Raw genomic sequence first — 21,131 nt, 5'->3', positions numbered from 1 at the left:
TCGGTGAGGTCGCTTTGCAGCGCCGCCATTGGCTGAGCCCGCGTGGTGGCTGACGAGGGGGCGGGACTTTCATCCGTCGTCCTCGCGCCGCCCCCCCGCACGTCCGTCCGGGCTTTTGGAGGCGAGGGGGCCGCCTTCTGAGAGCAGTCGCTTCGGTGCTATCGAGTGGAGGAGAGCGCTCAACATGACGGCCAACATCCGGTACAAGAGCCGCATCCCGGTTAAAACAGGTGAGCGTGCGTTCCTTTTTGTTGTTGTTTTTTTTGCAATTTGAATTCCCGGCCGTGTGTTTTATTGAGCGCGTGGACGCGGTTGTCTTGACTGCTTCAATGCTTCTGTCTCCCCGGGGCGCCGCGCCGCATCCCTGCACCTGCGCCTCCATCCCGTGACGGCCAGCAGAGGACGGCACGGAGGTGAGCCACGTCCTTTATTCTGTGTCTGATCAGGTGCTGATGAGAATGCCCCCCCCTCCCTCCCTCCCCCGGTGAGGTGCGTTGTCGCGGTTCAGCCCGGCGCTGCACGGCCCCGGTTTGCACGGCGCATGCTGATGTTGCGGTTCGGATATGCCCGTTTTCCTGCCGGTGTTCTAAACGCATGATGCTGCTGTGAGGGCATGGATGCTCGGAAGCCCTCACAGGCTGATCTGGGATCAGCAGAGAGACAGCCGGTATGAGGGGGGGCGAGGGGTGTTTTCATTTTTAGACTCGTATGTGGAGCAGGCCGGCGTCAAGGCGCAGAGCCAACGCGGTACCCAAAAGGCAGCATCCCTCTCCTCCTCCTCCTCCTCCTCGCGCTCCTCGTTAGATTCATCATGGATGGTCGGTCTTGAGTCCGGCCTAATTATCACGGCTCGCGATCACAGTCACGGGCAGGGGAGCCTCACCGGCCATTGTTCAGCTCAGGAACACAGCCGCCACACGAGCAGGCAGTGGGAGCTCGCATTTCTGATGACCCCCCCGGGCCTTCCTCCTCCTCCCCCTCCCCCCCCCCCCCCCCCCCTTCTCCTCCTCCCCTCTTCCTCTTTGCCTGTAGTGGCCGATGACAGCATTTGCACATGCTGAGTGTGCATGCTGATTAAACGAAACCTGACTGCCAATAGACTAAAAATAGTGTCCCTCGATGAAGCAGCAATAGAGAGCCAGAGGTGAAAAAACAAAAAAAACATAGTCAAGCTGACAACCGTTAAGCTAAAAAATGGACGTTGTCAAGTCTGCAAAATGCTCTACTAGAACACATATTTTATATTTCAATACGGTAATTCCTGAAGATATCCAAACGAGATGAAGTAATGTGTCATAACATGGAATGACGCAGGGGAAACGCATTCACACTGTATTTAATACAAAGCCTTGGTTGGCGATGGCGGCTGGAAGACGCCTCCTGGATGGAGACACAGGCGGATGCATTGCTCAGGGGGGAGTTTGGCCCGTCCTTCCACACAAAGTCTTCAAATCTTGAAGGTTCATGGGGCTTCTTCTATAACTACGGCTGAAACATTCTAGCGGCTTTATTTTCTTGTTTCCTTGGCTGTGTTTGGGATCATTGTCCAGTTGAGATGTGCACCCTGGTGTCATCTTCATCATGCTGGTAGATGGCAGACTTTTATCCAGCGTGTCTCAGTACATTTTTCCATTCATCCTCCCTTATATGAAGTTGCTCGTTTGCAGCAGTGGATTCTGGAGTGGTGAGCGTGCACACAGGCCATGACGGTTGAGAGCATTACTTACTGTTTTCTTTGAAACGATGGTGCTAATCCCGGGTCTTTCTGAAGCGAGTGGTCCTTAACTCTTGGCAACACTTCTCGCAATTATTTTCACTCCTCTGTCAGAAATCTTGCGAGGAGCACCTGCTCGTGGCCGGTTTATGGCGTGTAGAGGTTTTTTCTACTTCTACTACTACCGGATTGTGGGCCCAACAATGCTCACTGGAACATGCAGACGTTTGAAATATTTCTGTTGCATGCTTTTCCCATCATGAGATGTTTCTTGTGGGACACCTTGGTAATGAGACACCTTTATATGGGCCATTACTTGGGACCGAACCAGCTTATGTTCATTTGCATGACGAGGGGTCGGAGTGCTTTGTTATTACTGATAGCATTCCATTTTATTACACATAACTTAATTTCTAAACTTATTTGTTGAGATTTCTTTAGATGTCTGAAATACATGGGTTGGTTGTTAACGACATGGTGAAAATTGCCAATGTCAATTGCAGCTTTAGAAATGTTTTTACTAAGAAAATGGTGACGTATTCAATAATTATTTTTGTTTGTGGAAAAAAATGTATTCGTAAAATGTACTCTAAGTATCGAAGGGGAAAGTACTCATCATGCAGAATCAAACCCTTTTAGAACATTTTTAATGCTTTTTGTCTGACAGTCGAGAAATGACCGTAAATTGAGAGACACAGAGACATGAACAGTATATTATGAGAAAATGGCCAATTACATCAGCAAAGGAAGTAGTAACAGTAGCTGTAAAATAAACGTGTGGAGCGGTAAAAAGGCTGAAAATACTATTCATTCTATCGACACAGGAGGACTCAAATGCAGATTTAAAGAACACACGTACTTTATCAATACAAAAATCAAAAAAATGCCCATGTGCAAGACGCAGAGGAGCAAACAAAAACTCACCGACACTCAAAAGCAACATGTCAACTGACAAGAGACGAGGGACACATGGTTTGAATTGGGACAGCCAGGTGAGGACAGGAGGAAACAATAAAGGCCGGGAAGTGAAGTTAACCCAGCGACACGAGAGGCAGGAAACTACAAAATAAAACGGGAAACGAGCCCACACCGTGACGCATGCGTTTCTTCACTCTGTAAAATTCGGCACTGGGCAGTAGAAATGTTTCCATCTTCATCATCGTGCTGCATTCAGTCTCCTCTTTGCCCCTCGTCCTCGCTACAGGCAGACTTTCTGGTTTCAGAAAGATTTACCGTCCCCCAAATATCCACAGTTGGACCAAAGCCTATAGCTGAAATCATTGTGATCACATAGTGTCACCACCAACGTAACACACACACACACACACACACACACGTTTATGAGTGGATTGCGGAAAAACCTGGATTAGTGTGATTGTTGCAGAGTGATGGGCTTGTTCTAAGATCTCTGCCAGAGGGGGGCGCCACTTCCCCCGCCGTAGTGTTATGAAATACAATCGACGCCTCATATTGGCCGTTAAATGCTTCCTGCTTCCTACATTGCAGAAGAGAGGATCCATTTGCAATTGCAAGCAAGAGTCCGAACTGAATCAAGGGTTGGTCCCTTGAGGCTCCTACAGTCCAATTCAGATTAGTGAAGATGAATGATGTATATATATATATATATATATATATATATATATTAAATGTGACTTGCTGCAGCCCCGGGAGTGCCTTGAGTGCCTTGAGGGCCTTGAGTCCAGGGTCATAGATGCCCTGTAAATGTAGGGCTTGGTCTTCAGTGGTATTCACGGTTGGCCGTGGACAGGCCAGCAGAGAGGCACAATGGAACACATAATCTCCTCAGGCCTCCCTGGTGGAGATTACAACCTCAAACTACAATCAGTCTGCCATGAACCCACTCCTCAATGCGCAGTGATTCACTTGTGCTCTTTTTTTTTAGATCACTGCAGTTTGGCCACTCGGCTTTCAGCCGCTCTTAACTCCCACATGCTGCATCTGACCTGCAACTCTCATGTTGTGGATAATCCCGAGTGCGGAGGAGGAGGAGGCGGACTAAAAAAAAGAGAGTAACATTTGTCAGTGAATGCTGGGATCATAGTCGATGAAAGAATCATGAATGATAATCAATTGAAACTAGAAATGTTTGCAACGTACCCCTTCCCTTTTCTCCTCCTGCTGTTTCCCCGTCTTCACCTCACATCGCCCCAAACAGTCCCGCCACTCCCTTTGCTGTCATATTACGTTGCCAGGCAACAGTCCTTTTTTAAATCCATTTTTATCAGAGTGTGCGTGAACGACACCATCTGATCTGCTGTGATTGTTCTTCTGCGTGATTATTTACCGAATAACAGTCGCTGTAGCCACAAGCAGCCTCGAGCGTGTTTACAACTAAGAACTGGATATTTCTCACTTCACCCGTCAATCTGTTAGGAAGAGGGATCCATCTTATTATCGTTGTTCCTGCTGCTTTTTCCCTCTTTTATTTGGTGATAGTTTGACAATATCGACCATCATAGGACAGATGGTGTTGTACAGATTTGAAAAAATATTGATTTTGGTCAAAAATCAAAACCTTGGATTCTCACTAAAAATCAGTCTTTGCTGATGTGGCAGTGTAAGGGTACCACGTTTTAACAAGGCGGCATTTATATATTTTTAAGGGTCTATAGGTTGTAACATTGACTTTACTAGTGGTTAATAAGTCATTTAGTGCTTTATAGATCAATTTAGTTATTAATAAGAAAAACACCAGGTTGTGGAAAATCTTGTTTTGCCCTTTTGCTCATCCAGTTGACCTCTGACATTCTGGAGAAGACTGCAAGTGCCCCCCCCCCCCCCCCTGTCCCCTCCTCCTCACTCAGCAGCGCTGCACCTTCCCCACAAACTCTCGCTGCCACAGATGGACCCTCACCAGTGTGGACCAGCTGCAGAGGGCAGCCCTATTATACACCAGTGTGTGTGTGTGTGGGGGGGGGGGGGTTTGACCCCCTGTGGCTGTGGCTTTTCAGCAGAACAGAACGTTGTCTGAGTAGAAGCAGAGTGGCTGCTCCACTGATTTTTTTATTGGGTACAGGATGTTTACATAGTCAAATATTGAACCCCAAGATGTCTTCAACGTATTGACATTTTCCTTGAGTTCTTTTCGATTATGCACACATGGAAGCTACGTTCAGTGGGTTACAACGCGGTGCAGAGGAGAGTCCCGTGGGACAAAGCCCTTCACTTGTGTGGGCTCCTGCCTACACCTTTTCCTTGGTGTGTCTTTTCATTTTTGGCCTTGCGCTTGCTGGTGTTTGAGGAGATTCTTCACAACCACGTTCTTCCGTCTGGTGCTGAAGCAAACATGTGCACGGTAGAGCGAGTGTGTGTGTGTTGTGTGCTGTACCTGAAGCAGCTCACCTCTGTATCTATTTATTTCTGTTCGTAAAGCTGCAGTGTGTTGACCCAGATAAGAGATTTTTCTTTGGAAAAATCTTTTCAAGTATTTTGTCGGGCCATGAAGTTTGGGATTACAAATTCTTTGGAAATGGGGATCAGGAGTCTGAGCAGTAATCCAATGAAAGGAATGGAGAGAATTCTTATAACGTTCTCTGTAATTAACTGCACAAAATGAGAATTACACTTTAATCAATCACACCGCTTACTGCGGGACTAGGAATGAAAAACAGTTGAATTCCCATTGAAGCACGAGGTTGCTCTTGAGCTTTTGACCGTAATCACATGGTCTTCAACTACATGTTGAGTTTCTCGGTTTTAATGGAATTTATATATGCAACGTTACGCTCAATATTTACACAACCTGGGTGCGTTTGGTGGTGTTTTAGATGCACAAAGAAGACACAGCAGATCACCAAACTAGTTTTACTTCCTAAAACAGTTGTTTTTAGCAAATGTTACCGAACTGGGAATAAATTGTGCCTTTGTTGGGAACTATTTCCATTGATACACGTTTGATGGCTCAGATACATGAACATACAGGGAGTACTTGTTAGTTGTATCAATACATCTTATTAAGTTGTGTCCTCCATTTCTTCTTTTACACAGCTTCCAACCTACTGGGGGAAGGATTCTTTCATGAAAACATTTAGCCGTCTGGGTCCTTGTGCTAAATACTCAGGGAAACATGTTTACTAAACCAAGTGATCGCCGTCATTGAAAAAGACGCTGAAACTGGGCTGAGACTCGGCTTCCTTCAGTGAAGCGGTTACATTGTTGCCTCAGCAATTACACGCTGTTGGATTAGCATGTTCAATCTCCAAGGAGATGCAAAGCCACCCCGCTCCTGTCTCCCCCTATCTCCCCCCTATCTCCCCCTCTTACTTCCTCCCGCCTCGCTTGCTGGTGGGAAAAAAAACACCCAAATCAGGCCGGAGCCACCGGGGTTAATGGTGTGAGAGTGTCAGCTGGACGCCTGGGAGATGCAGAGAAGTCACCAGCAAAGGTCAGCGCTCTTCACTGCCTCATCACAGGCCATTTGGCAGATATTAAGCCGCGAACACATTGGACCGTTTCATGCCCAGTTATTGGCCGCAATTCCACAGAAGCGGCTCAATTTTGAGACTGTTTCTCGATAAAAAAGTGGATTTTTCACAGTGTTTCACTTTTTGGACCACCAGTGATCCTCTTTCACACAGCTCATTGTCACGCTATAACATGGAAAATAGAAAAAATCTTTTAATCTTTTAACATAACACCTTTTCTTAGAAGAACCCTGGCACCTACATTACCAACAATGCAACTCTGCTTTTCGGAGTTCCCCTTTAAGAAAAACCTCAACCTGAACAGTCTGTATTGGGGTTGCTGGCAGATGCCATGATGCCAAAACAGTTAGTTTGTAGGTTGTAAATTGACGCGGTTTTCAAAACAGCTGCTTTTGAAGCTTTAAGACATGCAGTGACACACGGGCCCCGACAGAAAAGGACACGTCACCATGGATACGCACACACGTTGTCCTGTCATCAAGTGGCTGAATTTGAAGTGATCCTCCAGTTTGAACTGTAATGTTACATAACGTCTTTTCATGACTGTAGTCTTCCGGGTGCTCTGTTGGGCCCGGTTCATTTGGATTAGGTCTGGGTCTCTGCCCGTGAGATCGGGACGTCCAACATGTTGATGGGCAAAGACAAATGAAGGGACACGCTGAGGCGTCGGGCATTCAGACACTGAGAGAGTCCTCTGACCCCCAAGAGGTCTCTTCTTGTTCTGAGGAGCAAAAAAACATCTTCTCAAACAAGACGCTGTCCAAACGAGGGACGCTTAGTGCTGACTTAAGACGTTGTTTAAACTAGTGATTCATTTAAAAAGTCACTTTTGAAAACATTGCAGATGCATCCAGACAATTACTGTATTTGTTACAGTTGAAGGACAGAAAGTTGATCCACCGCAAAAGTGAAAATCTGTTACAGATAATAAATTGTCAAATTCTTTCTGATTTGTAGGATTTGAAGCATTTTATTTGTCGTATAATTGAAAATTCAAATTGAAAACAAAACGGTTAATGAGACTAAACAATCGACATTAGTGGCAGGGAGAAAAGACAGAGAGAGAATAGATGCTATGCTATGCTATACAATGTGAACAAACCACAAACTGAAGAGATATCCGGTCATGTGACCGCTGCTCCCTCGCTGCCTGCTGCCTTGCTTCCTTGCTTGCTGTCATTAGTCCTAATGATTTGTCCTTAACGACACTCGACATGCTGTTAACCTTGTGTGATCAGCTGGAAGAACCCGGAGAAGGACTTTCTGACTAATCGGACCTTTGACCACTGAGTCACTAAAGCAGCAATAACGAGTCTTTTTCTTCGTACGGTCTGGATCCAGCTGTTTGACTGAGGAGAATTTTGTGTGTATTTTGTTTTCCTGTTTCACAAGATGGAGGAGATGATGAAGTAAAATGGAAATGGGTCCATTCTTCGTGTAGGATGGAAAGGTCCCCGAAATACTGGAATTGCTTGGTCCTTTTATTTATTTTATGATATTAAGCAGCGCTAATTGGATGACTGCGGATCTGTTGATGTCATCTTTTTTTTGCTGTTCTGCCAATAATTAGTCTAGTTAATCAGATACTTTTAGACAATAAAACACAATAGAAAAGAAAAAAGAGCCACACCTGTCACTACTCATTTCTATCTACAGTTTACGTGCTTGTGTTTACCTGAGAGCGAGCAGCAGCAACATTATATTAAAGGTCCGTGAATGAAAAAGATCCTTCTTTAGTAGCAGGAGATGTTTAATTGAACATTGAAGTTCTGTGGATCAAAGACGGTGTGACTGGAGGTTATTTCTACTTCTTCTGTCTGGTGGTGTATGAGTGGAAGGGACAGCTGGCCGCTGAGAGACTGAAAGTGGAGGGTGGAGGGTGGAGGGTTTAGCCGGGGGAGCTATTGTCATCGATTCCATGGCATCTGTTCTTTTCTTCTATTCAGACAGACCTCCCCCCGAAACACACCATCACACTCGTTTATGCCTACAAAGAGTTGAACTCTTCATTGACGTTTACATCAGCACCAGCACCGTTGTTTCTTTATCTGGCCTGATGGCTCTGGCGCCCTCTGGTGGCGCGGAGTGGGAGAGTCACACACTGCACGTGGCATCGCCGTGGGGAGTGCCCACAGCGAGGGGGAGAAAAGAAGAGGGAGAGAGAAAAAAAGGGCTTTTATTTCAAAAGGGCATTTAAGCTCTGCGGCCAACATCATGTATGAGCCAGACACACACACACACACACACACACACACACACACACACACACACACACACACACACACACACACACACACACACACACACCGCCGTCACATCTGGAAGCAATCGGCTGCAACCTCTGCAATGAAATGTACCTCGTTTACCGCTACACACAGACACACACAGACACACACACACACACACACACAGACACATAGACACATAGACACACACAGACACACACAGACAGACTGATCTCCTTTACATCCTTTTCATTACAGTCTAGACCAGAGCTTCCACAATGTTTTTTAGCTAAAAATGAAGGCATCATGGATACCTGCTGTAGGAGTTTTAAAGACGCATCACAACTAATTGATTGATCAGTTTACTCGTCTATTTTGACATGCGTTAACTAATATCAATATATTTAGGAGCTACAAAAAGTTCATGCAAAGAGAAGAGAAAAGGTTTCAGCTCAAAGCTTCTTTGTGTGTTTCATTAACAACCATTGTTTTCTCCTTTGGAGGGACCTGACAACACAAAAGTGCTCAATCAGCATTAGCAATTCATCCATGTACTGATATGTCCGTCCCAGGGGACAGTTATCTGCCCCAGGAGTACTTTCTCTTCTAAGTGCATGTTGCTGTCAAAATAATTCTGTAGTTTGACTGAAGTAGGATTCTTATTTAAATGGAGTATTTTCACATGGTTTTGTTTGACGTAAGTAAACTCTCCTAGCCAAACCATCTTTAATGGTACATAAAACTAAATATTTTAAAAATCACTGGTCTATGATGCTGAGCAGCCTCTGTTCAGCAAACACACACACACACACACACACACACACACACACACACACACACACACACACACACACACAGGCTAATGACCTGATAAACACTCGTCTGTGCTCGCAGCGTAACCCGGTTGTTTGTTCTGCAGCTTTTGTCACTGTCAAGTTCATGCAAGTTACTTTCTTGCATCTGAAACGTTCTTGTCTCTTCTCTTCCTGCATTTCGTCACAGGCGATTTCTCTCAGCATATAGAGTTTTATTTTGTTGGCGCTGAGGGGGGGAGGGAATAGGAACTGAATGAATGAGTTTCTTTTAGACGCCTGCTTCTTCCATCCCTCCCTTGTTTCCTCCCTCAAACTGCCTCTCTCTCTCTCTCTCTCTCTCTGCGAGAATTCCTCCATACCTGTCTGAACAGAGGACCGCTGCGGGGCAGAGGACGGAGACAAGCGAACAGAAAAGAAAGGGAATCAAGAGAGGGGAAAGCAGGAGGGGACATATTCATAGCGCACAAAGAGGAACGCGGTGTGTAATTTTGGGAAGCGGACACAGAGCGAGAAACGAGTCTTTCTTTTTCCCCGCTGGGCTGTTTTTCAATCTCCTGAGACTCTTGAGGCTATTTTTGTCCGTCCGTGTCGGCGCGGTTTGGGATGGATGCCATCATGCTGCAGGAAAAACTGGTGGAACGGCTGCTGTGCCCGCGAGTGAGAACAGCCAGGCAGAAGGTACAAAAACAAGTTGGACTTGAAATAGATTAAAAAAAAAAAAAAAAGAATGGACACACAAGCAGAGACGGGGTCCAGGATTCCCTCAGCACCTGTGAACCCACCTCCTGCATCCTTTGACCTCTCTGAAACCTGCGGAGACCATTTGTCTCATTCCCACTGATTTCCTCATTCTCACTTGCACTCATTGCACCGCCTGTGCTTTTGTTAGTGTGTTTGTGTGTGTTTTAGCAAAGGCAGTCCTCGCCCGAGGGGGTTGTCGGAAAGGGCCGTGACGTGTTATGACAGCTCATGAGGACTCTGACTGTTTGTTTGGCTGGCGTGTTTGCGGAGGCAGAGAAAGAGCTTTTCAGCTCTTCTGAATGTCGCTTCTGTCTCTGCGGGTATTCATATCTACGAGATGACGCCCTGCCAGATGCAGCAGAGAAAACCTGCGGGACTTTGGAGCCACTGTGCGTCGCCGGCGGGCGCCTGGTGTCCCCTGGTGTCCCCTGGTGTCCCCTGGTGTAACCCGGTGTCCCCTGGCTCTCTTTGTGCGTTTCTGTGGAAAGTCGTGGTTTATTCTCAGCTGCTGGCTGAGAGCAAAGCTGCACGCGTGTTTTTTTTTCCGCACAGTTGTATATTTTTTATGTTAAAGACCCCGCCTGTCTGTTGTGGTCGTTTTTTTGTTTTTATTGCACCACACGACGCCTGAAACGTTTCGCATCCACATCAGAAACCCTCCACAGCACTCTGTTATTCTGTAAAGGGGCCGGCTCCTCATGTTTAAGAATTAACTAATAATAATTAGCTCAAGCAAAAATTATCACAAATAGTCTCTCGTTGTAGTTTTTCCAAATGTGGTGATGTATTTGTCTTTTTCAGTGGTGTAAGTGGTCAGTCTGATGGGTGGGAGGTTCTGACTTCTTAAACAGCGTTAGCTGCCCTAACAAACATAGAGTTGCCAAAGTAAAAGTGCACATTTTGCACAGTGGTCCATTTCAGAACGATGCATGTTATAATAATGTAGAGTATTTCATAATAATAATAATAAATTATTTAATTAGTTATCTGTCAAGCGACAGGACGGTCTCAGCCTGAAACATTTTTAATAAAAACTATTATTTGTAGCCCAACGTTATCGACACTTTCTTTCCCAAAGCAAACATATAAACTTAATGTTGTCTCCTGTGTCTTTCCTTTTCTGTCCCAGGAGAAGCAATATGTGGGTTTTGCGACTCTACCCAACCAGGTGCACAGAAAGTCGGTGAAGAAAGGCTTCGACTTCACGCTGATGGTGGCAGGTGAGTTTTTTTTTATCCACAGACATCTGGGAGGACTGGCGGACCTGCTCTAATGATCCCAATGAGCCAGTTTGTACGTTCTGACCTGGTGCTGGTCTGTGCAGGAGAGTCCGGTATGGGCAAATCCACTCTGGTCAACAGCCTGTTCCTCACAGACCTCTACAAGGACAGGAAGTTACTGAATGCAGAGGGTGAGTCTTTATTTATCGCTCGCAGTGAAAGCTGCCGTGGTCTTTATTTGTCTCTTTACATTGAGCCATGTCACAGAGTTTAATTTGTAAACTGCTGCATCCTTAAAGTTGGGTGATGATGAACTTTGACCTTCCTAATAAGTGGCCTGTTGTCTGTGTAGCTTAAAGACAAATTATTTTACTCTAAGTCGTAGAGCTCAAGATGCTACACAACGCTTATCATGTATCGTGTGACATTTAGGAAATGAAATATTTTAGGCACAGAAAGACAATCAAAGCGCCACATGACTCCATCAGGGCTCATTCTGCACCATTTACGATCTCGTTCCCCTTCATGCCACCATCATCTTTCTGCCGCCTCACCTTGTGATCCCCCCCCATCACCGTCTGCCCTTCTATGTCGATGCTGCGCAGAGCGCATCCACCAAACCGTAGAGATCATCAAACACACTGTGGACATCGAGGAGAAAGGGGTCAAGCTCAAGCTGACCATCGTGGACACTCCGGGCTTCGGAGACGCCGTCAACAACAACGAATGGTGAGCTGGGAGACCGACGTGCACCACCTGCTCCTCGGAACAGACAGCGCCCGCAGGAGCTGCTAATGTGTCGTGTGGTGTGTGTGTGTGTGTGTGTGTGTGTCCTAGCTGGAAGCCAATCACAGACTACATAGATCAGCAGTTTGAGCAGTACTTCAGGGACGAGAGCGGACTGAACAGGAAGAACATCCAGGACAACCGGGTCCACTGCTGCCTGTACTTCATCCCTCCATTTGGGCACGGGTAATAACACGCACGCACACACACACACACACACACACACACACACACACACACACACACACACACACACACACACACACACACACACGGGGGTTTATTCAGATGTGTTTAGACACGTGCTGCGGTTGTTCTCCGATCTCTCTTAAGAAAAATGTACATGGGAAAAAACAAATAAATGTAAAGATGATAATGATTAATATTTGGTTAAATGCACTCTGTCTGAAGGTAAAGGGTAGAACCATGTTTTATTTAATGCGTTCATACACATGGCCACACCAGTTTAAAAAAACAAATCTCTTTGGGATGTAGTACTTTTGCAGTGCTCTGTATGATGTGTTATTATTTCCCACTGTAGGGGTCTTCTTTACATATTGAGACATTATTTACATAATATTGCTCACACCATTTCTGTTTGTTTAATGAGGGAACTGAGAGCACTACTCAAGTCTAACTTTTGCTCTCTAAACTTCCTCATGGCTGGTGATGCTTTTCTGGCCACGCCCACTCAGTGATGTCACCTCACGCTTCCACGGCTCCTTTCAGCTTCGTCCATTCAAACTCTTAAAACTGTTCTGGAGGACTTCACTCTCCCTGCGCTTCCCTTTCACTCTGTCTTCTCCTCCTGCACAGACTACGTCCCGTGGACGTGGAGTTCATGAAGGCTTTGCACGAAAAGGTGAACATAATCCCTCTGATCGCAAAGGCCGACTGCCTCACGCCCAACGAGATCAAAAAGCTCAAAGACAGAGTGAGTCCCGCTAGAATCGCTACGCAGTTCACCGCCTGCAGGTTGGTCGCTGTAACCTGTCATCTGATTCTCCTCCAGATACGAGAGGAAATAGACAAGTTCGGGATCAAAGTGTACCAGTTCCCTGAATGTGACTCTGATGAGGATGAAGAGTTTAAACAGCTGGACAAAGAGCTCAAGGTGAGTCTGATGTAACTGTGACAAACTCACTTCTGCCCAAAGTTCAAAAAAGGGGTGAAATTATGTGATTTCCTTCTTGTGGGATGTTGAGTCATCCAGATAATATTATTTGGGATCTTAAAAGTGCGACACGACGAGCTTGGAAAGTGAGCGGGAAAAAAAAAATAACACAACAAACCCAACAACAAGCCCGCCTCGTGTCTCTCGTGTGCAGGAGTGTACCCCGTTTGCTGTGATCGGCAGTAACACGGTGGTGGAGGCCCGGGGGCAGCGGGTGAGAGGGCGGCTGTACCCCTGGGGAATCGTTGAAGGTACGTCTGCGGAATTCAACGTCGCCCGCGTCGGATTATTCATTCATTCTGTTTTTTTCTAACGGGCGCTTTTCCTCAGTGGAGAACCAGTCGCACTGTGACTTTGTCAAATTGAGGAACATGCTGATTCGCTCGCACATGCACGACCTCAAGGACGTGACCTGCGACGTCCACTACGAGAACTACAGAGCGCAGTGCATCCAGGAGATGACGAGGTGTGTGAACACGTGAGAGAGAGTTTGGGAAACACCTGCTGGTTTCAGATCTCAGTGCAGAAACGTGTGCTTCTCCTCTCCTCCTCCTCCTCCTCCTCCTCCTCCTCCTCCTCCCACCTCCTGCCTCCTTCTTAGCAAACTGGCTCAGGACAACCGCGTGGACAGTCCCGTCCCCATCCTACCGCTGTCCACTCCAGATGTTGAGACCGAGAAACTGATCAAGATGAAAGATGAAGAGGTATGTTTTGTACGTGTCCTGGAGGCGAAGGTAACTGATGAAGTCCTATCGTCACCGAGAGAACAGTTCATCTCGAGTTAAAGTCATTTAATAGTCCCACACACGTTAAGTTAGTTATTTCCTTGATGGATTTTTTAGTTACAGCAGTTGGTGAACAAACAATTCAGGATCACTAATTAACTGATTTTAAATTGAGTGGGGTAACTTATATTTCTGAGCTCGTAAACCTTTTTTTTCTTTATTATTCGACAATAAAGTAAAGTATAAAAATGTATCTAGCCATTTTAATTGGAAACACTAGCAAACTATGCGTATTATTCCATTACTTTTCCTGACTAAAAGAAACAATAACTGAACAGTTAGATAACAAAAATCCGAAGTTACAGCAGTAGCTACGGATCCACGAGTCCTGGGTGACCGTCCTGTGTTGGACTTGTTCTTCGCGGGTTCTAAGGGGCCGTCCTCTCTGTCTGCAGCTGAAGAGGATGCAGGAGATGCTGAATAAGATGCAGCAGCAGATGCACGACAAAGACCAGTGATCCTCCAGAGCAGCAGAGCTGGTCTGCAGCGCCACCTGCTGTTTGTCCCCCGAGCGACGGCCCGCACCGCCCGACCGGGCGGGGGCCCCCTGCTGACTGTGCATCCTCCTCAGCTCGGTGCTTTGTATAGTTTGTCTGCCTGGACGGTCGTTTGTCAGAACCGTTCTTTTTTTTGTTTTGTTTCTGGTCTCTGAAACTTTTTAATCCAGTTTGCCCACTTTGAACCCTTGTTGTGGTTTAACAGTCCTAACATATATAATATAAACACCTAATTTAAACTACTATTAAGTGTATCTAATTTATAAACGCAATGCTCAACTTTTTGGGGATATTTTGTCAGGGCATGATGTTGTGCGATGTTTTGTAAAGAGCTTTAGGTAGTTGGTGATGTTAAGATGGATATTGATTCTTATCATGTGTGTGTGTGTGTGTGTGTGTGTGTGTGTTTCCTCCAGGTAATCCGTCCAGCAAACAGTGACTTTACTCTTCCTGTGTTTTTTAAGCCAACTTTTGCTCTTATTAATTCGCTCTCTGACCCTCACAAATCATTTCACGTGAAGTCAAAATATTCTCGCCCATTTAGTTTTTTATATCCGTGTGCTCGCCGAGCTGCAAATGCAATTATTACCTGTGGCTAACTGTGAAAGGAGAGCCTGACATACCGGGAGGGTAAATGCCGAGCGTGCTCTTGTTAATCACATGCGCTACATGCAGTGGGCCTATTTTTTACTGCTTTACAGCTGATGGGCTCTTCAAATGCATCACGATGCATCGCGGCCTCTGTTTGTTTCTCCCGTACGGTAAACAGAGATCAACGATGAGCAGCAAATACTGTGTCTCTGCTTCCGTTTTAAACCCCTCTCATTGGAAGGGAGTCTCTGCATTGTGCTAGTAAAGGTGTGTGTGTGTGTGTGAGAGTGTTAAGCGTGTGCGTGTGTGTGGTGTGTTGATGATGAGGAACCGTACTTATTTTCTGCTGAAGGCTGTGAGCTCAGGCCTGCGCCCCGTTTATAAAAGTGTGACAAATAAAACTCTTGTTTTCCCGTCACCCTGCTTGGTTTCTCTCTGTTACGTGAAGTTATTTCCAGGTCCGGTCTCTTCCGGCTGTCACAGTGTGAGCCGCTGCAGGAAGGACATCATCTGCTGACTTTATCTCCTGCTGCCAAACTTCCTCCGCACGCATCAGCTCCTCCTGCCCGTCCAAACAGACGTGTCCTTTATCGTCACACTATTCCTTCCACATGTTGAGCCGTGTTCCCTTGTGTGGCTGCTGCGATCCGACTAAAAGACACCAGTAGTTAAATTAAGATAATAACTGTTACTCATTAAAAACTGTATTTATCTCTAGTTTCCGACGGTTCTTTCCTGCAGTGGTGAGTGTTTAGCAGTGAAAGCAGCACAGCGCTTATAGACATGTGTCCTGTTGGATGCGTGTGTGTGTGTTGCACTGTACACTGTTAGTCAGTGCTCTTTATCAGTGGGTGGCAGCTGGTAGGAACACACACACACACACACACACACACACTCTCTCTGTGGGGACACAGTTCTCTCTTAAGGACACGCAGCACTGAAGGTAAGTGACTCTCTTCAGACCTTGTGAAAATCTTTAACATTAAAGCAGGTTTTCTGACCCTCACTCAACGTGTTGCTCTTACCTCAGCTTACCACAGAAAGCTGTCACGTTTAATTTGGCAGAATTATCTGATGAAAGGGAAAAAGAGTTTGGTTGAACTACGGTCAACGAGCTCGGCCTCTGAGGACCACGGTTACAAACGCTGGATGTGAAGTTGATTGATGAGCGTTTCTTGAAATGTGCAAAGAATGCGCCTGCGTATGCAGACAGAGGTTCCTCCCTTTATAGTTACATTTTGGATCCGGGTGATTATATACATACGATTGTATCGATTCCCCCCAAAGAGGGCCAGTCGCTGTCCTCATGTGATTTGTATGTTGAGTCGTTACAGTGAAGCTTCTTCATGTGAGCAGTTTGAAATAGAAGCCTTTGTTCGTTAACCTTCAGCCTTTAATGTTAGCGTGGCGGGTGTTCTTTTTTGCGATGTTAAACATATATTCCCTCCAGTAACAGGTGAAAGATCTCTTTAGTTAAAACATTCAAGAGCCAGAAAGGACATTCAACAATGTAGTTTTACTGATCCTACACTTTGAAATGGAAAAGAAAGAAAAGAAAAAAGAGGCACGAAAAGCAGAGCTCAAATAAATGTAGTAATGTAGAGAAATACTTTATGCGCTATGGACGTAAAAGTAGTTGTTATTATTCGGAGTTTGCAAAGCAACTATTAAATATAGAATAGTAAAAAGTACAATAGCCTCTGAATTGTAACAGAAGTATAAAGTAGCAGAAAGCACTGGTTCTCAAACTCTTTCTGTCACGAACTTTGGAGGAAGAAAGATGTTCACGCCCCAACGAAATTGTCCATGCGACCCTCTAGAGGGTCGCGCCCCACAGCTTGAGAAATACTGAACACAAAAGTTCAAGTAGCTCCACATTGTTTGGAAGGAGACGTATCCTGAGCAAAACACTCTCCTTTTCTCTGCAGCCATCAGCAACCATGAGGAGGCTTCTGTTCCTCTGCCTGTTGCCCTTGTTCAGAGGTCAAAGGTCATTCCAATGCCCCCACCTTTGCTCCTGCCACGGCAGTGAGGTGAATTGCAGCGGCAGGTCTCTCACCTCCTCCTCGCTCCCCACCGGTTTTCCTCCTGCAACCACCTCCCTCCGTCTCCACGACAACCGGCTGACCACCCTGCCCAACGGGCTCCTGGACCATCTGACCTCCCTCCGCTCCGTCTCCCTTCAGGGGAACCCCTGGGAGTGCGACTGCGGCGTCCTCTACCTGCGGTCCTGGCTGCTGCGTCAGCCCGCCGGCCTCCAGTCCCACCTGGGCGTCAACTGCAGCTCCCCCCCCGGCCTGAGAGGGCGGCTGGTGGCGTATCTAACGGAGAAGGAGGTCCTGGAGTCCTGCCAGTACTGGTACTGTGACCTGGCTCTGGCCTCGCAGGTGTGCCTGTTTGTGTTCGTGCTGGTGCAGGCGGCTCTACTGGCGGTGCTCATCGTGTTCCTGAGGAGGTTCGAGAAGCTTTCCAGAGAGGCGAGGAGGACCACGGAGGAGAGCTTCACGGCCGGGGAGAGCCAGAGGGAGAACGAGTACTCGCCTTTGAAGGACAGCAGCTTCTGAGGTGGAGCTGTGGTGTGGGATTGTAATAAAGTGCAGTTTAGCATTTGCACACCCAAAAGGAAAAGGGGATTTTAGACCATAATAATAACAACAACAGCTAACAAGTAGAATGGTTCAATTATTCAAACAATGTGAACAAATTCCAACTGAGCACCTCCAGGAGATTTAACCATTTAACATTGTAGAACAGAAAAGGAAAAGAAAGATTGTGAATCTGCACGAGACAATAACTGATGGTTCTTCATCTAGAAAAACATTCTGGGTATTATTCATTGCATTGATTTTTTACAGTTAACAAAATGTAGTTATTGATGTGAGATGGAAAACTAATGACAACAAACATTACTTTTTTGTTCTTACTGATTTTTTTTTGTGTTCAGCTAATATCAGTTGATAATATTGCAAATTGGTTGTGCTGTAGTCACAATTTGTACAATAGTACACAAATATCTCGCTGTATTAACATGATATTAATAATAAAATGAAGAGGTACCCATTTTCTGTCAGCTTTGACTGCTATAGTTTAAATATTACGTTTGAATTATTCTATTTTCAATGGCTCATGGAGTCCAGCCTAATTGATAGATAATAAACCAGCATGGGGAGACGTTTAATTGTATATGTGAGCATTCCAACGTGATCGTAACTGAAGAATGAGAGGTTAATGTCTGTCATTGAAGTACTTCTGGAGGCCTTTATGTCTTGCAATCATACTCATTGTTCTAATTGCATTATATTTCAATGTTCAATGTCAATGTCAAGGAGTAATTTGCCATCTTCAAGTGGATGTTAATTTGCCATCTCCTATCTGAAATTTGTTAATAGAAAAAAATATTAGTATAAATCCAAAACTTTTTTATTTTTACATTTTTGGAACTGTATTATAATATTTAAGATAGAAACCCATTATCACAAGTGTAAAGGTTATGTATTTCTTTCTTTAACCTGTACCTATATATAAAATCATGGTATATATCTTATGTGTATATAAGATATTTAGATGACAAGCAGATTCACTTTGTTCTCCACAGCAGTTAACAAAAAGTATGAATCCTTTAATTATTATTAATGAACATAACGTGTAAAGAGCAACAAATGCTAGTTGATAAATATGGGGGATCATTTCTGGAACCTTTTGTGCTGAGACGACGGATGGACAGATGGACAACGGTTTGTTGCCACATTTGAAAGATAAATTATACATATTTTTATTTCATGACATTAATAAAAATACAGTCGTGTATGTAATTTACATTTATACTAAGACTATTTCATGACTTATTTCAACACCATGACTTTAAAAAATAAAAGTCAAGATACTATGGTTTGAGTTTATATCTTCTATACTGTTCTATACTTTTACTATATATATTAAAAATACATATATTTCACTATGACTTTTCATGACTTTTTATAACATATGATACTTTATGTCTATACTCTACGTCTTTACGACTACGATGATTTTAAAATTATTCTCTTATTTTTTCAATGCAATAATAATAGTAAGGACTCTGAATCTTTCGCAAAAAATTGTATTATGATATTTCCAGCATACGACTATGACTTTATAACACACCACATGCACACACTTTTTAATGACTGTTCGGACGTAATATACTGTGACCTCTTCAGGACTCCTGTCGAGACACAGCTGATGACCATCTTGCCATTGTGACGTCAGGGAGACCTCCGACGTGTTGGGGTTACCCTCATTTCTTTGGGTGTGGTTACCGTGTGGGGGGATTTGGCGCCGTCTGCTGGCCAAACGTGCATAGCGCAGATCCCACAATCAGACCCCGTTGGGCCTGAAGATGTGCGTTGGCCTCGCAGGACTGTTTGTGTGTCTACAGGAAGCATGGGCCATCAGATTATTTTGACGTTTTGTTCATTTTCCAATGGCCCCTCAAAAGGAATTCTTATTGACCATTAAAGCCACGTAAATGAGATGCAACATTTCTTTCAGCCACATGGAGGTGCCGTCGGGCTGGTGGCGTTTCTCTGGTCGTATTAGTTGTGGTTCAGAATTCTGTAGCTTTAATCTTGACAAACATCACTACATGGTTTGACCAAACTGTTTCACTCTTTTGCTGTGCAGCCCACCGGGAAACATAGTCCGGTACATCTCCCTCGTCAAGACGAATGTTTTTAATGTGTTTTTTTTTAATATCCTGGTGCAGCTTCAGCTCGTATGGTGATTTATGGGCCCAGTTTAAGAACTCTAGAATGTGTTTGTTTTCTTACACGTTCTTACAGGCTGCATGACAGTGATGCTTGCTTGCGCTTCACAACACGACCACCAGAGAGCGCTCTGTTCATTTCAGAACCAGCCATCGGTGAGCCTGCACTGCCTGCAGAGGGCCGTCACTCATCAGGCGCACCACTGCAAAGCACTGAGCCTCATCAATAATTTCATACTGGATAACACATTTTTCAACTCAAAAGTGGACCACATGACCTTTAGGGACGGACTGATGTTGCTGCTGGACGGCGTTGGAAACACAACTGGCCTGCGTGACACGGCGTCTGTGTAAAAACGTCACTCCATCGACTGCACACTACATTGTCAAATATTGTGCTGATGGAGTTCTGCCAAGGACAGTCTGTTCCCCGCTGCGCTCTGACCTCCATGATCCCACTGCTGGTTTTCCAATTTCCCCGCGGGCAAAGATCCATAGCACATCACCACTGTGGAAGAGGTTCAAATACACAGAGGATCATTGATCATCCATTGGTCATGAATAACTACATGGCTAGTGCATTTATTGTCACAGCACTCACGGGAGAACCAAGCACTATCTTCAGGATTTAGGATGTCAGATATGTCACAAAATTCCAGGTTGTTATTATAGTACTGTGGTTCTTAACCTTATTGGAGCTACTGAAGCCTGCAAGCTTCATTCACTGAACCCTTTGCATTCAAATCTCTGTGTCCAGAGAACGAAAACCAACCAAACATGAATTTCACACAAAAACACAACTCTTAAATCAATGTAACTTTTGCCGTTGCCTTTCAGATACAAGTAACAAGAAACGCTTGGCTTCACCTTGTGCCACTCGCATATCAGTTTCGCAACAAAGTCTGTTCCTTTTCTTATTTTCATGTCTGCATTCCTCAAAAGGATATGTTGCAACAAACGGTGTGAGGATCTCAAGGGCTTTCTTGCGGTTTGGCGCGATTTGTTTTTGTGAAGCGTTGCCGTTGAAGCTCTGCTGAAGTTCAATGATTTCGTCGAGGTATTCATTGTTGACATCAGCTGTCGCAACACTGAAACGTAAACCACTGTCTCGCCCACGCTGGATATGACTCTGCTGGGAAAGTATCCGTCCAAAGCATGACGTCAGTAACTGTACGAGTGGGCTGAATTCATTTTTACTCAGCAACGAACTATTTGTAATCTTTTTTTTAAATTGTCAGCACCCAATTTTCTGATGGCTGCCAAAAAAGTCCCGACATTGCAAGTGTGTACGGGGCTATAGGGTGTGTGTCTTACCCCCTGCCGAGCCCCTGAGAGTGACTCAGCGCACCTCTGGGGTTCAATCCAACCTGCAGGTTAAGAACCACTGCAAAATT

General features: G+C 45.2%; 2 protein-coding genes across 4 annotated transcripts; both read left to right on the top strand.

Moving 5' to 3' along the window:
- Positions 1 to 77: 77 nt before the first annotated feature.
- On the top strand, positions 78 to 15,411 carry septin5a (septin 5a). Of its 3 annotated transcripts, none has more exons than XM_040194865.2 (12): positions 78 to 230; positions 400 to 413; positions 11,070 to 11,160; positions 11,265 to 11,351; positions 11,766 to 11,889; positions 11,998 to 12,132; positions 12,763 to 12,880; positions 12,959 to 13,060; positions 13,275 to 13,371; positions 13,451 to 13,586; positions 13,722 to 13,824; positions 14,301 to 15,411. In XM_040194865.2, the coding sequence occupies exons 1-12, from the start codon at positions 185 to 187 to the stop codon at positions 14,361 to 14,363; spliced, it is 1,116 nt and encodes a 371-aa protein (XP_040050799.1). In that variant the 5' UTR covers positions 78 to 184; the 3' UTR covers positions 14,364 to 15,411. The 3 variants fall into 3 exon arrangements, with proteins under 3 accessions (XP_040050799.1, XP_040050798.1, XP_040050797.1); XM_040194864.2 differs by having other exon boundaries at positions 107 to 230; positions 397 to 413; XM_040194863.2 differs by lacking the exons at positions 78 to 230; positions 400 to 413 and adding an exon at positions 9,554 to 9,877.
- A 176-nt stretch (positions 15,412 to 15,587) lies between these two features.
- On the top strand, positions 15,588 to 18,879 carry gp1bb (glycoprotein Ib platelet subunit beta). The gene is made up of 2 exons (XM_040194869.2): positions 15,588 to 15,936; positions 16,922 to 18,879. Exon 2 carries the CDS (start codon positions 16,934 to 16,936, stop codon positions 17,555 to 17,557), a length of 624 nt encoding a protein of 207 aa, XP_040050803.2. The 5' UTR covers positions 15,588 to 15,936; positions 16,922 to 16,933; the 3' UTR covers positions 17,558 to 18,879.
- The last annotated feature ends 2,252 nt before the right edge of the window (positions 18,880 to 21,131 follow it).

This window comes from Gasterosteus aculeatus, chromosome 13, assembly GCF_964276395.1.
Source record: "Gasterosteus aculeatus chromosome 13, fGasAcu3.hap1.1, whole genome shotgun sequence".
Taxonomy (NCBI): domain Eukaryota; kingdom Metazoa; phylum Chordata; class Actinopteri; order Perciformes; family Gasterosteidae; genus Gasterosteus; species Gasterosteus aculeatus.
This window is presented reverse-complemented; position numbering and strand designations above follow the sequence as displayed.

Excerpts from the sequence above, each read along its gene's own strand:
- septin5a (XM_040194863.2), top strand. The coding sequence starts at position 9,803 with ATGGATGCCATCATGCTGCAGGAAAAACTGGTGGAACGGCTGCTGTGC. Across the intron at positions 9,878-11,069 it reads TGAGAACAGCCAGGCAGAAG|GAGAAGCAATATGTGGGTTT; the intron begins GTACAAAAACAA and ends TTTCTGTCCCAG. Across the intron at positions 13,587-13,721 it reads TGCATCCAGGAGATGACGAG|CAAACTGGCTCAGGACAACC; the intron begins GTGTGTGAACAC and ends CCTCCTTCTTAG.
- gp1bb (XM_040194869.2), top strand. The coding sequence starts at position 16,934 with ATGAGGAGGCTTCTGTTCCTCTGCCTGTTGCCCTTGTTCAGAGGTCAA.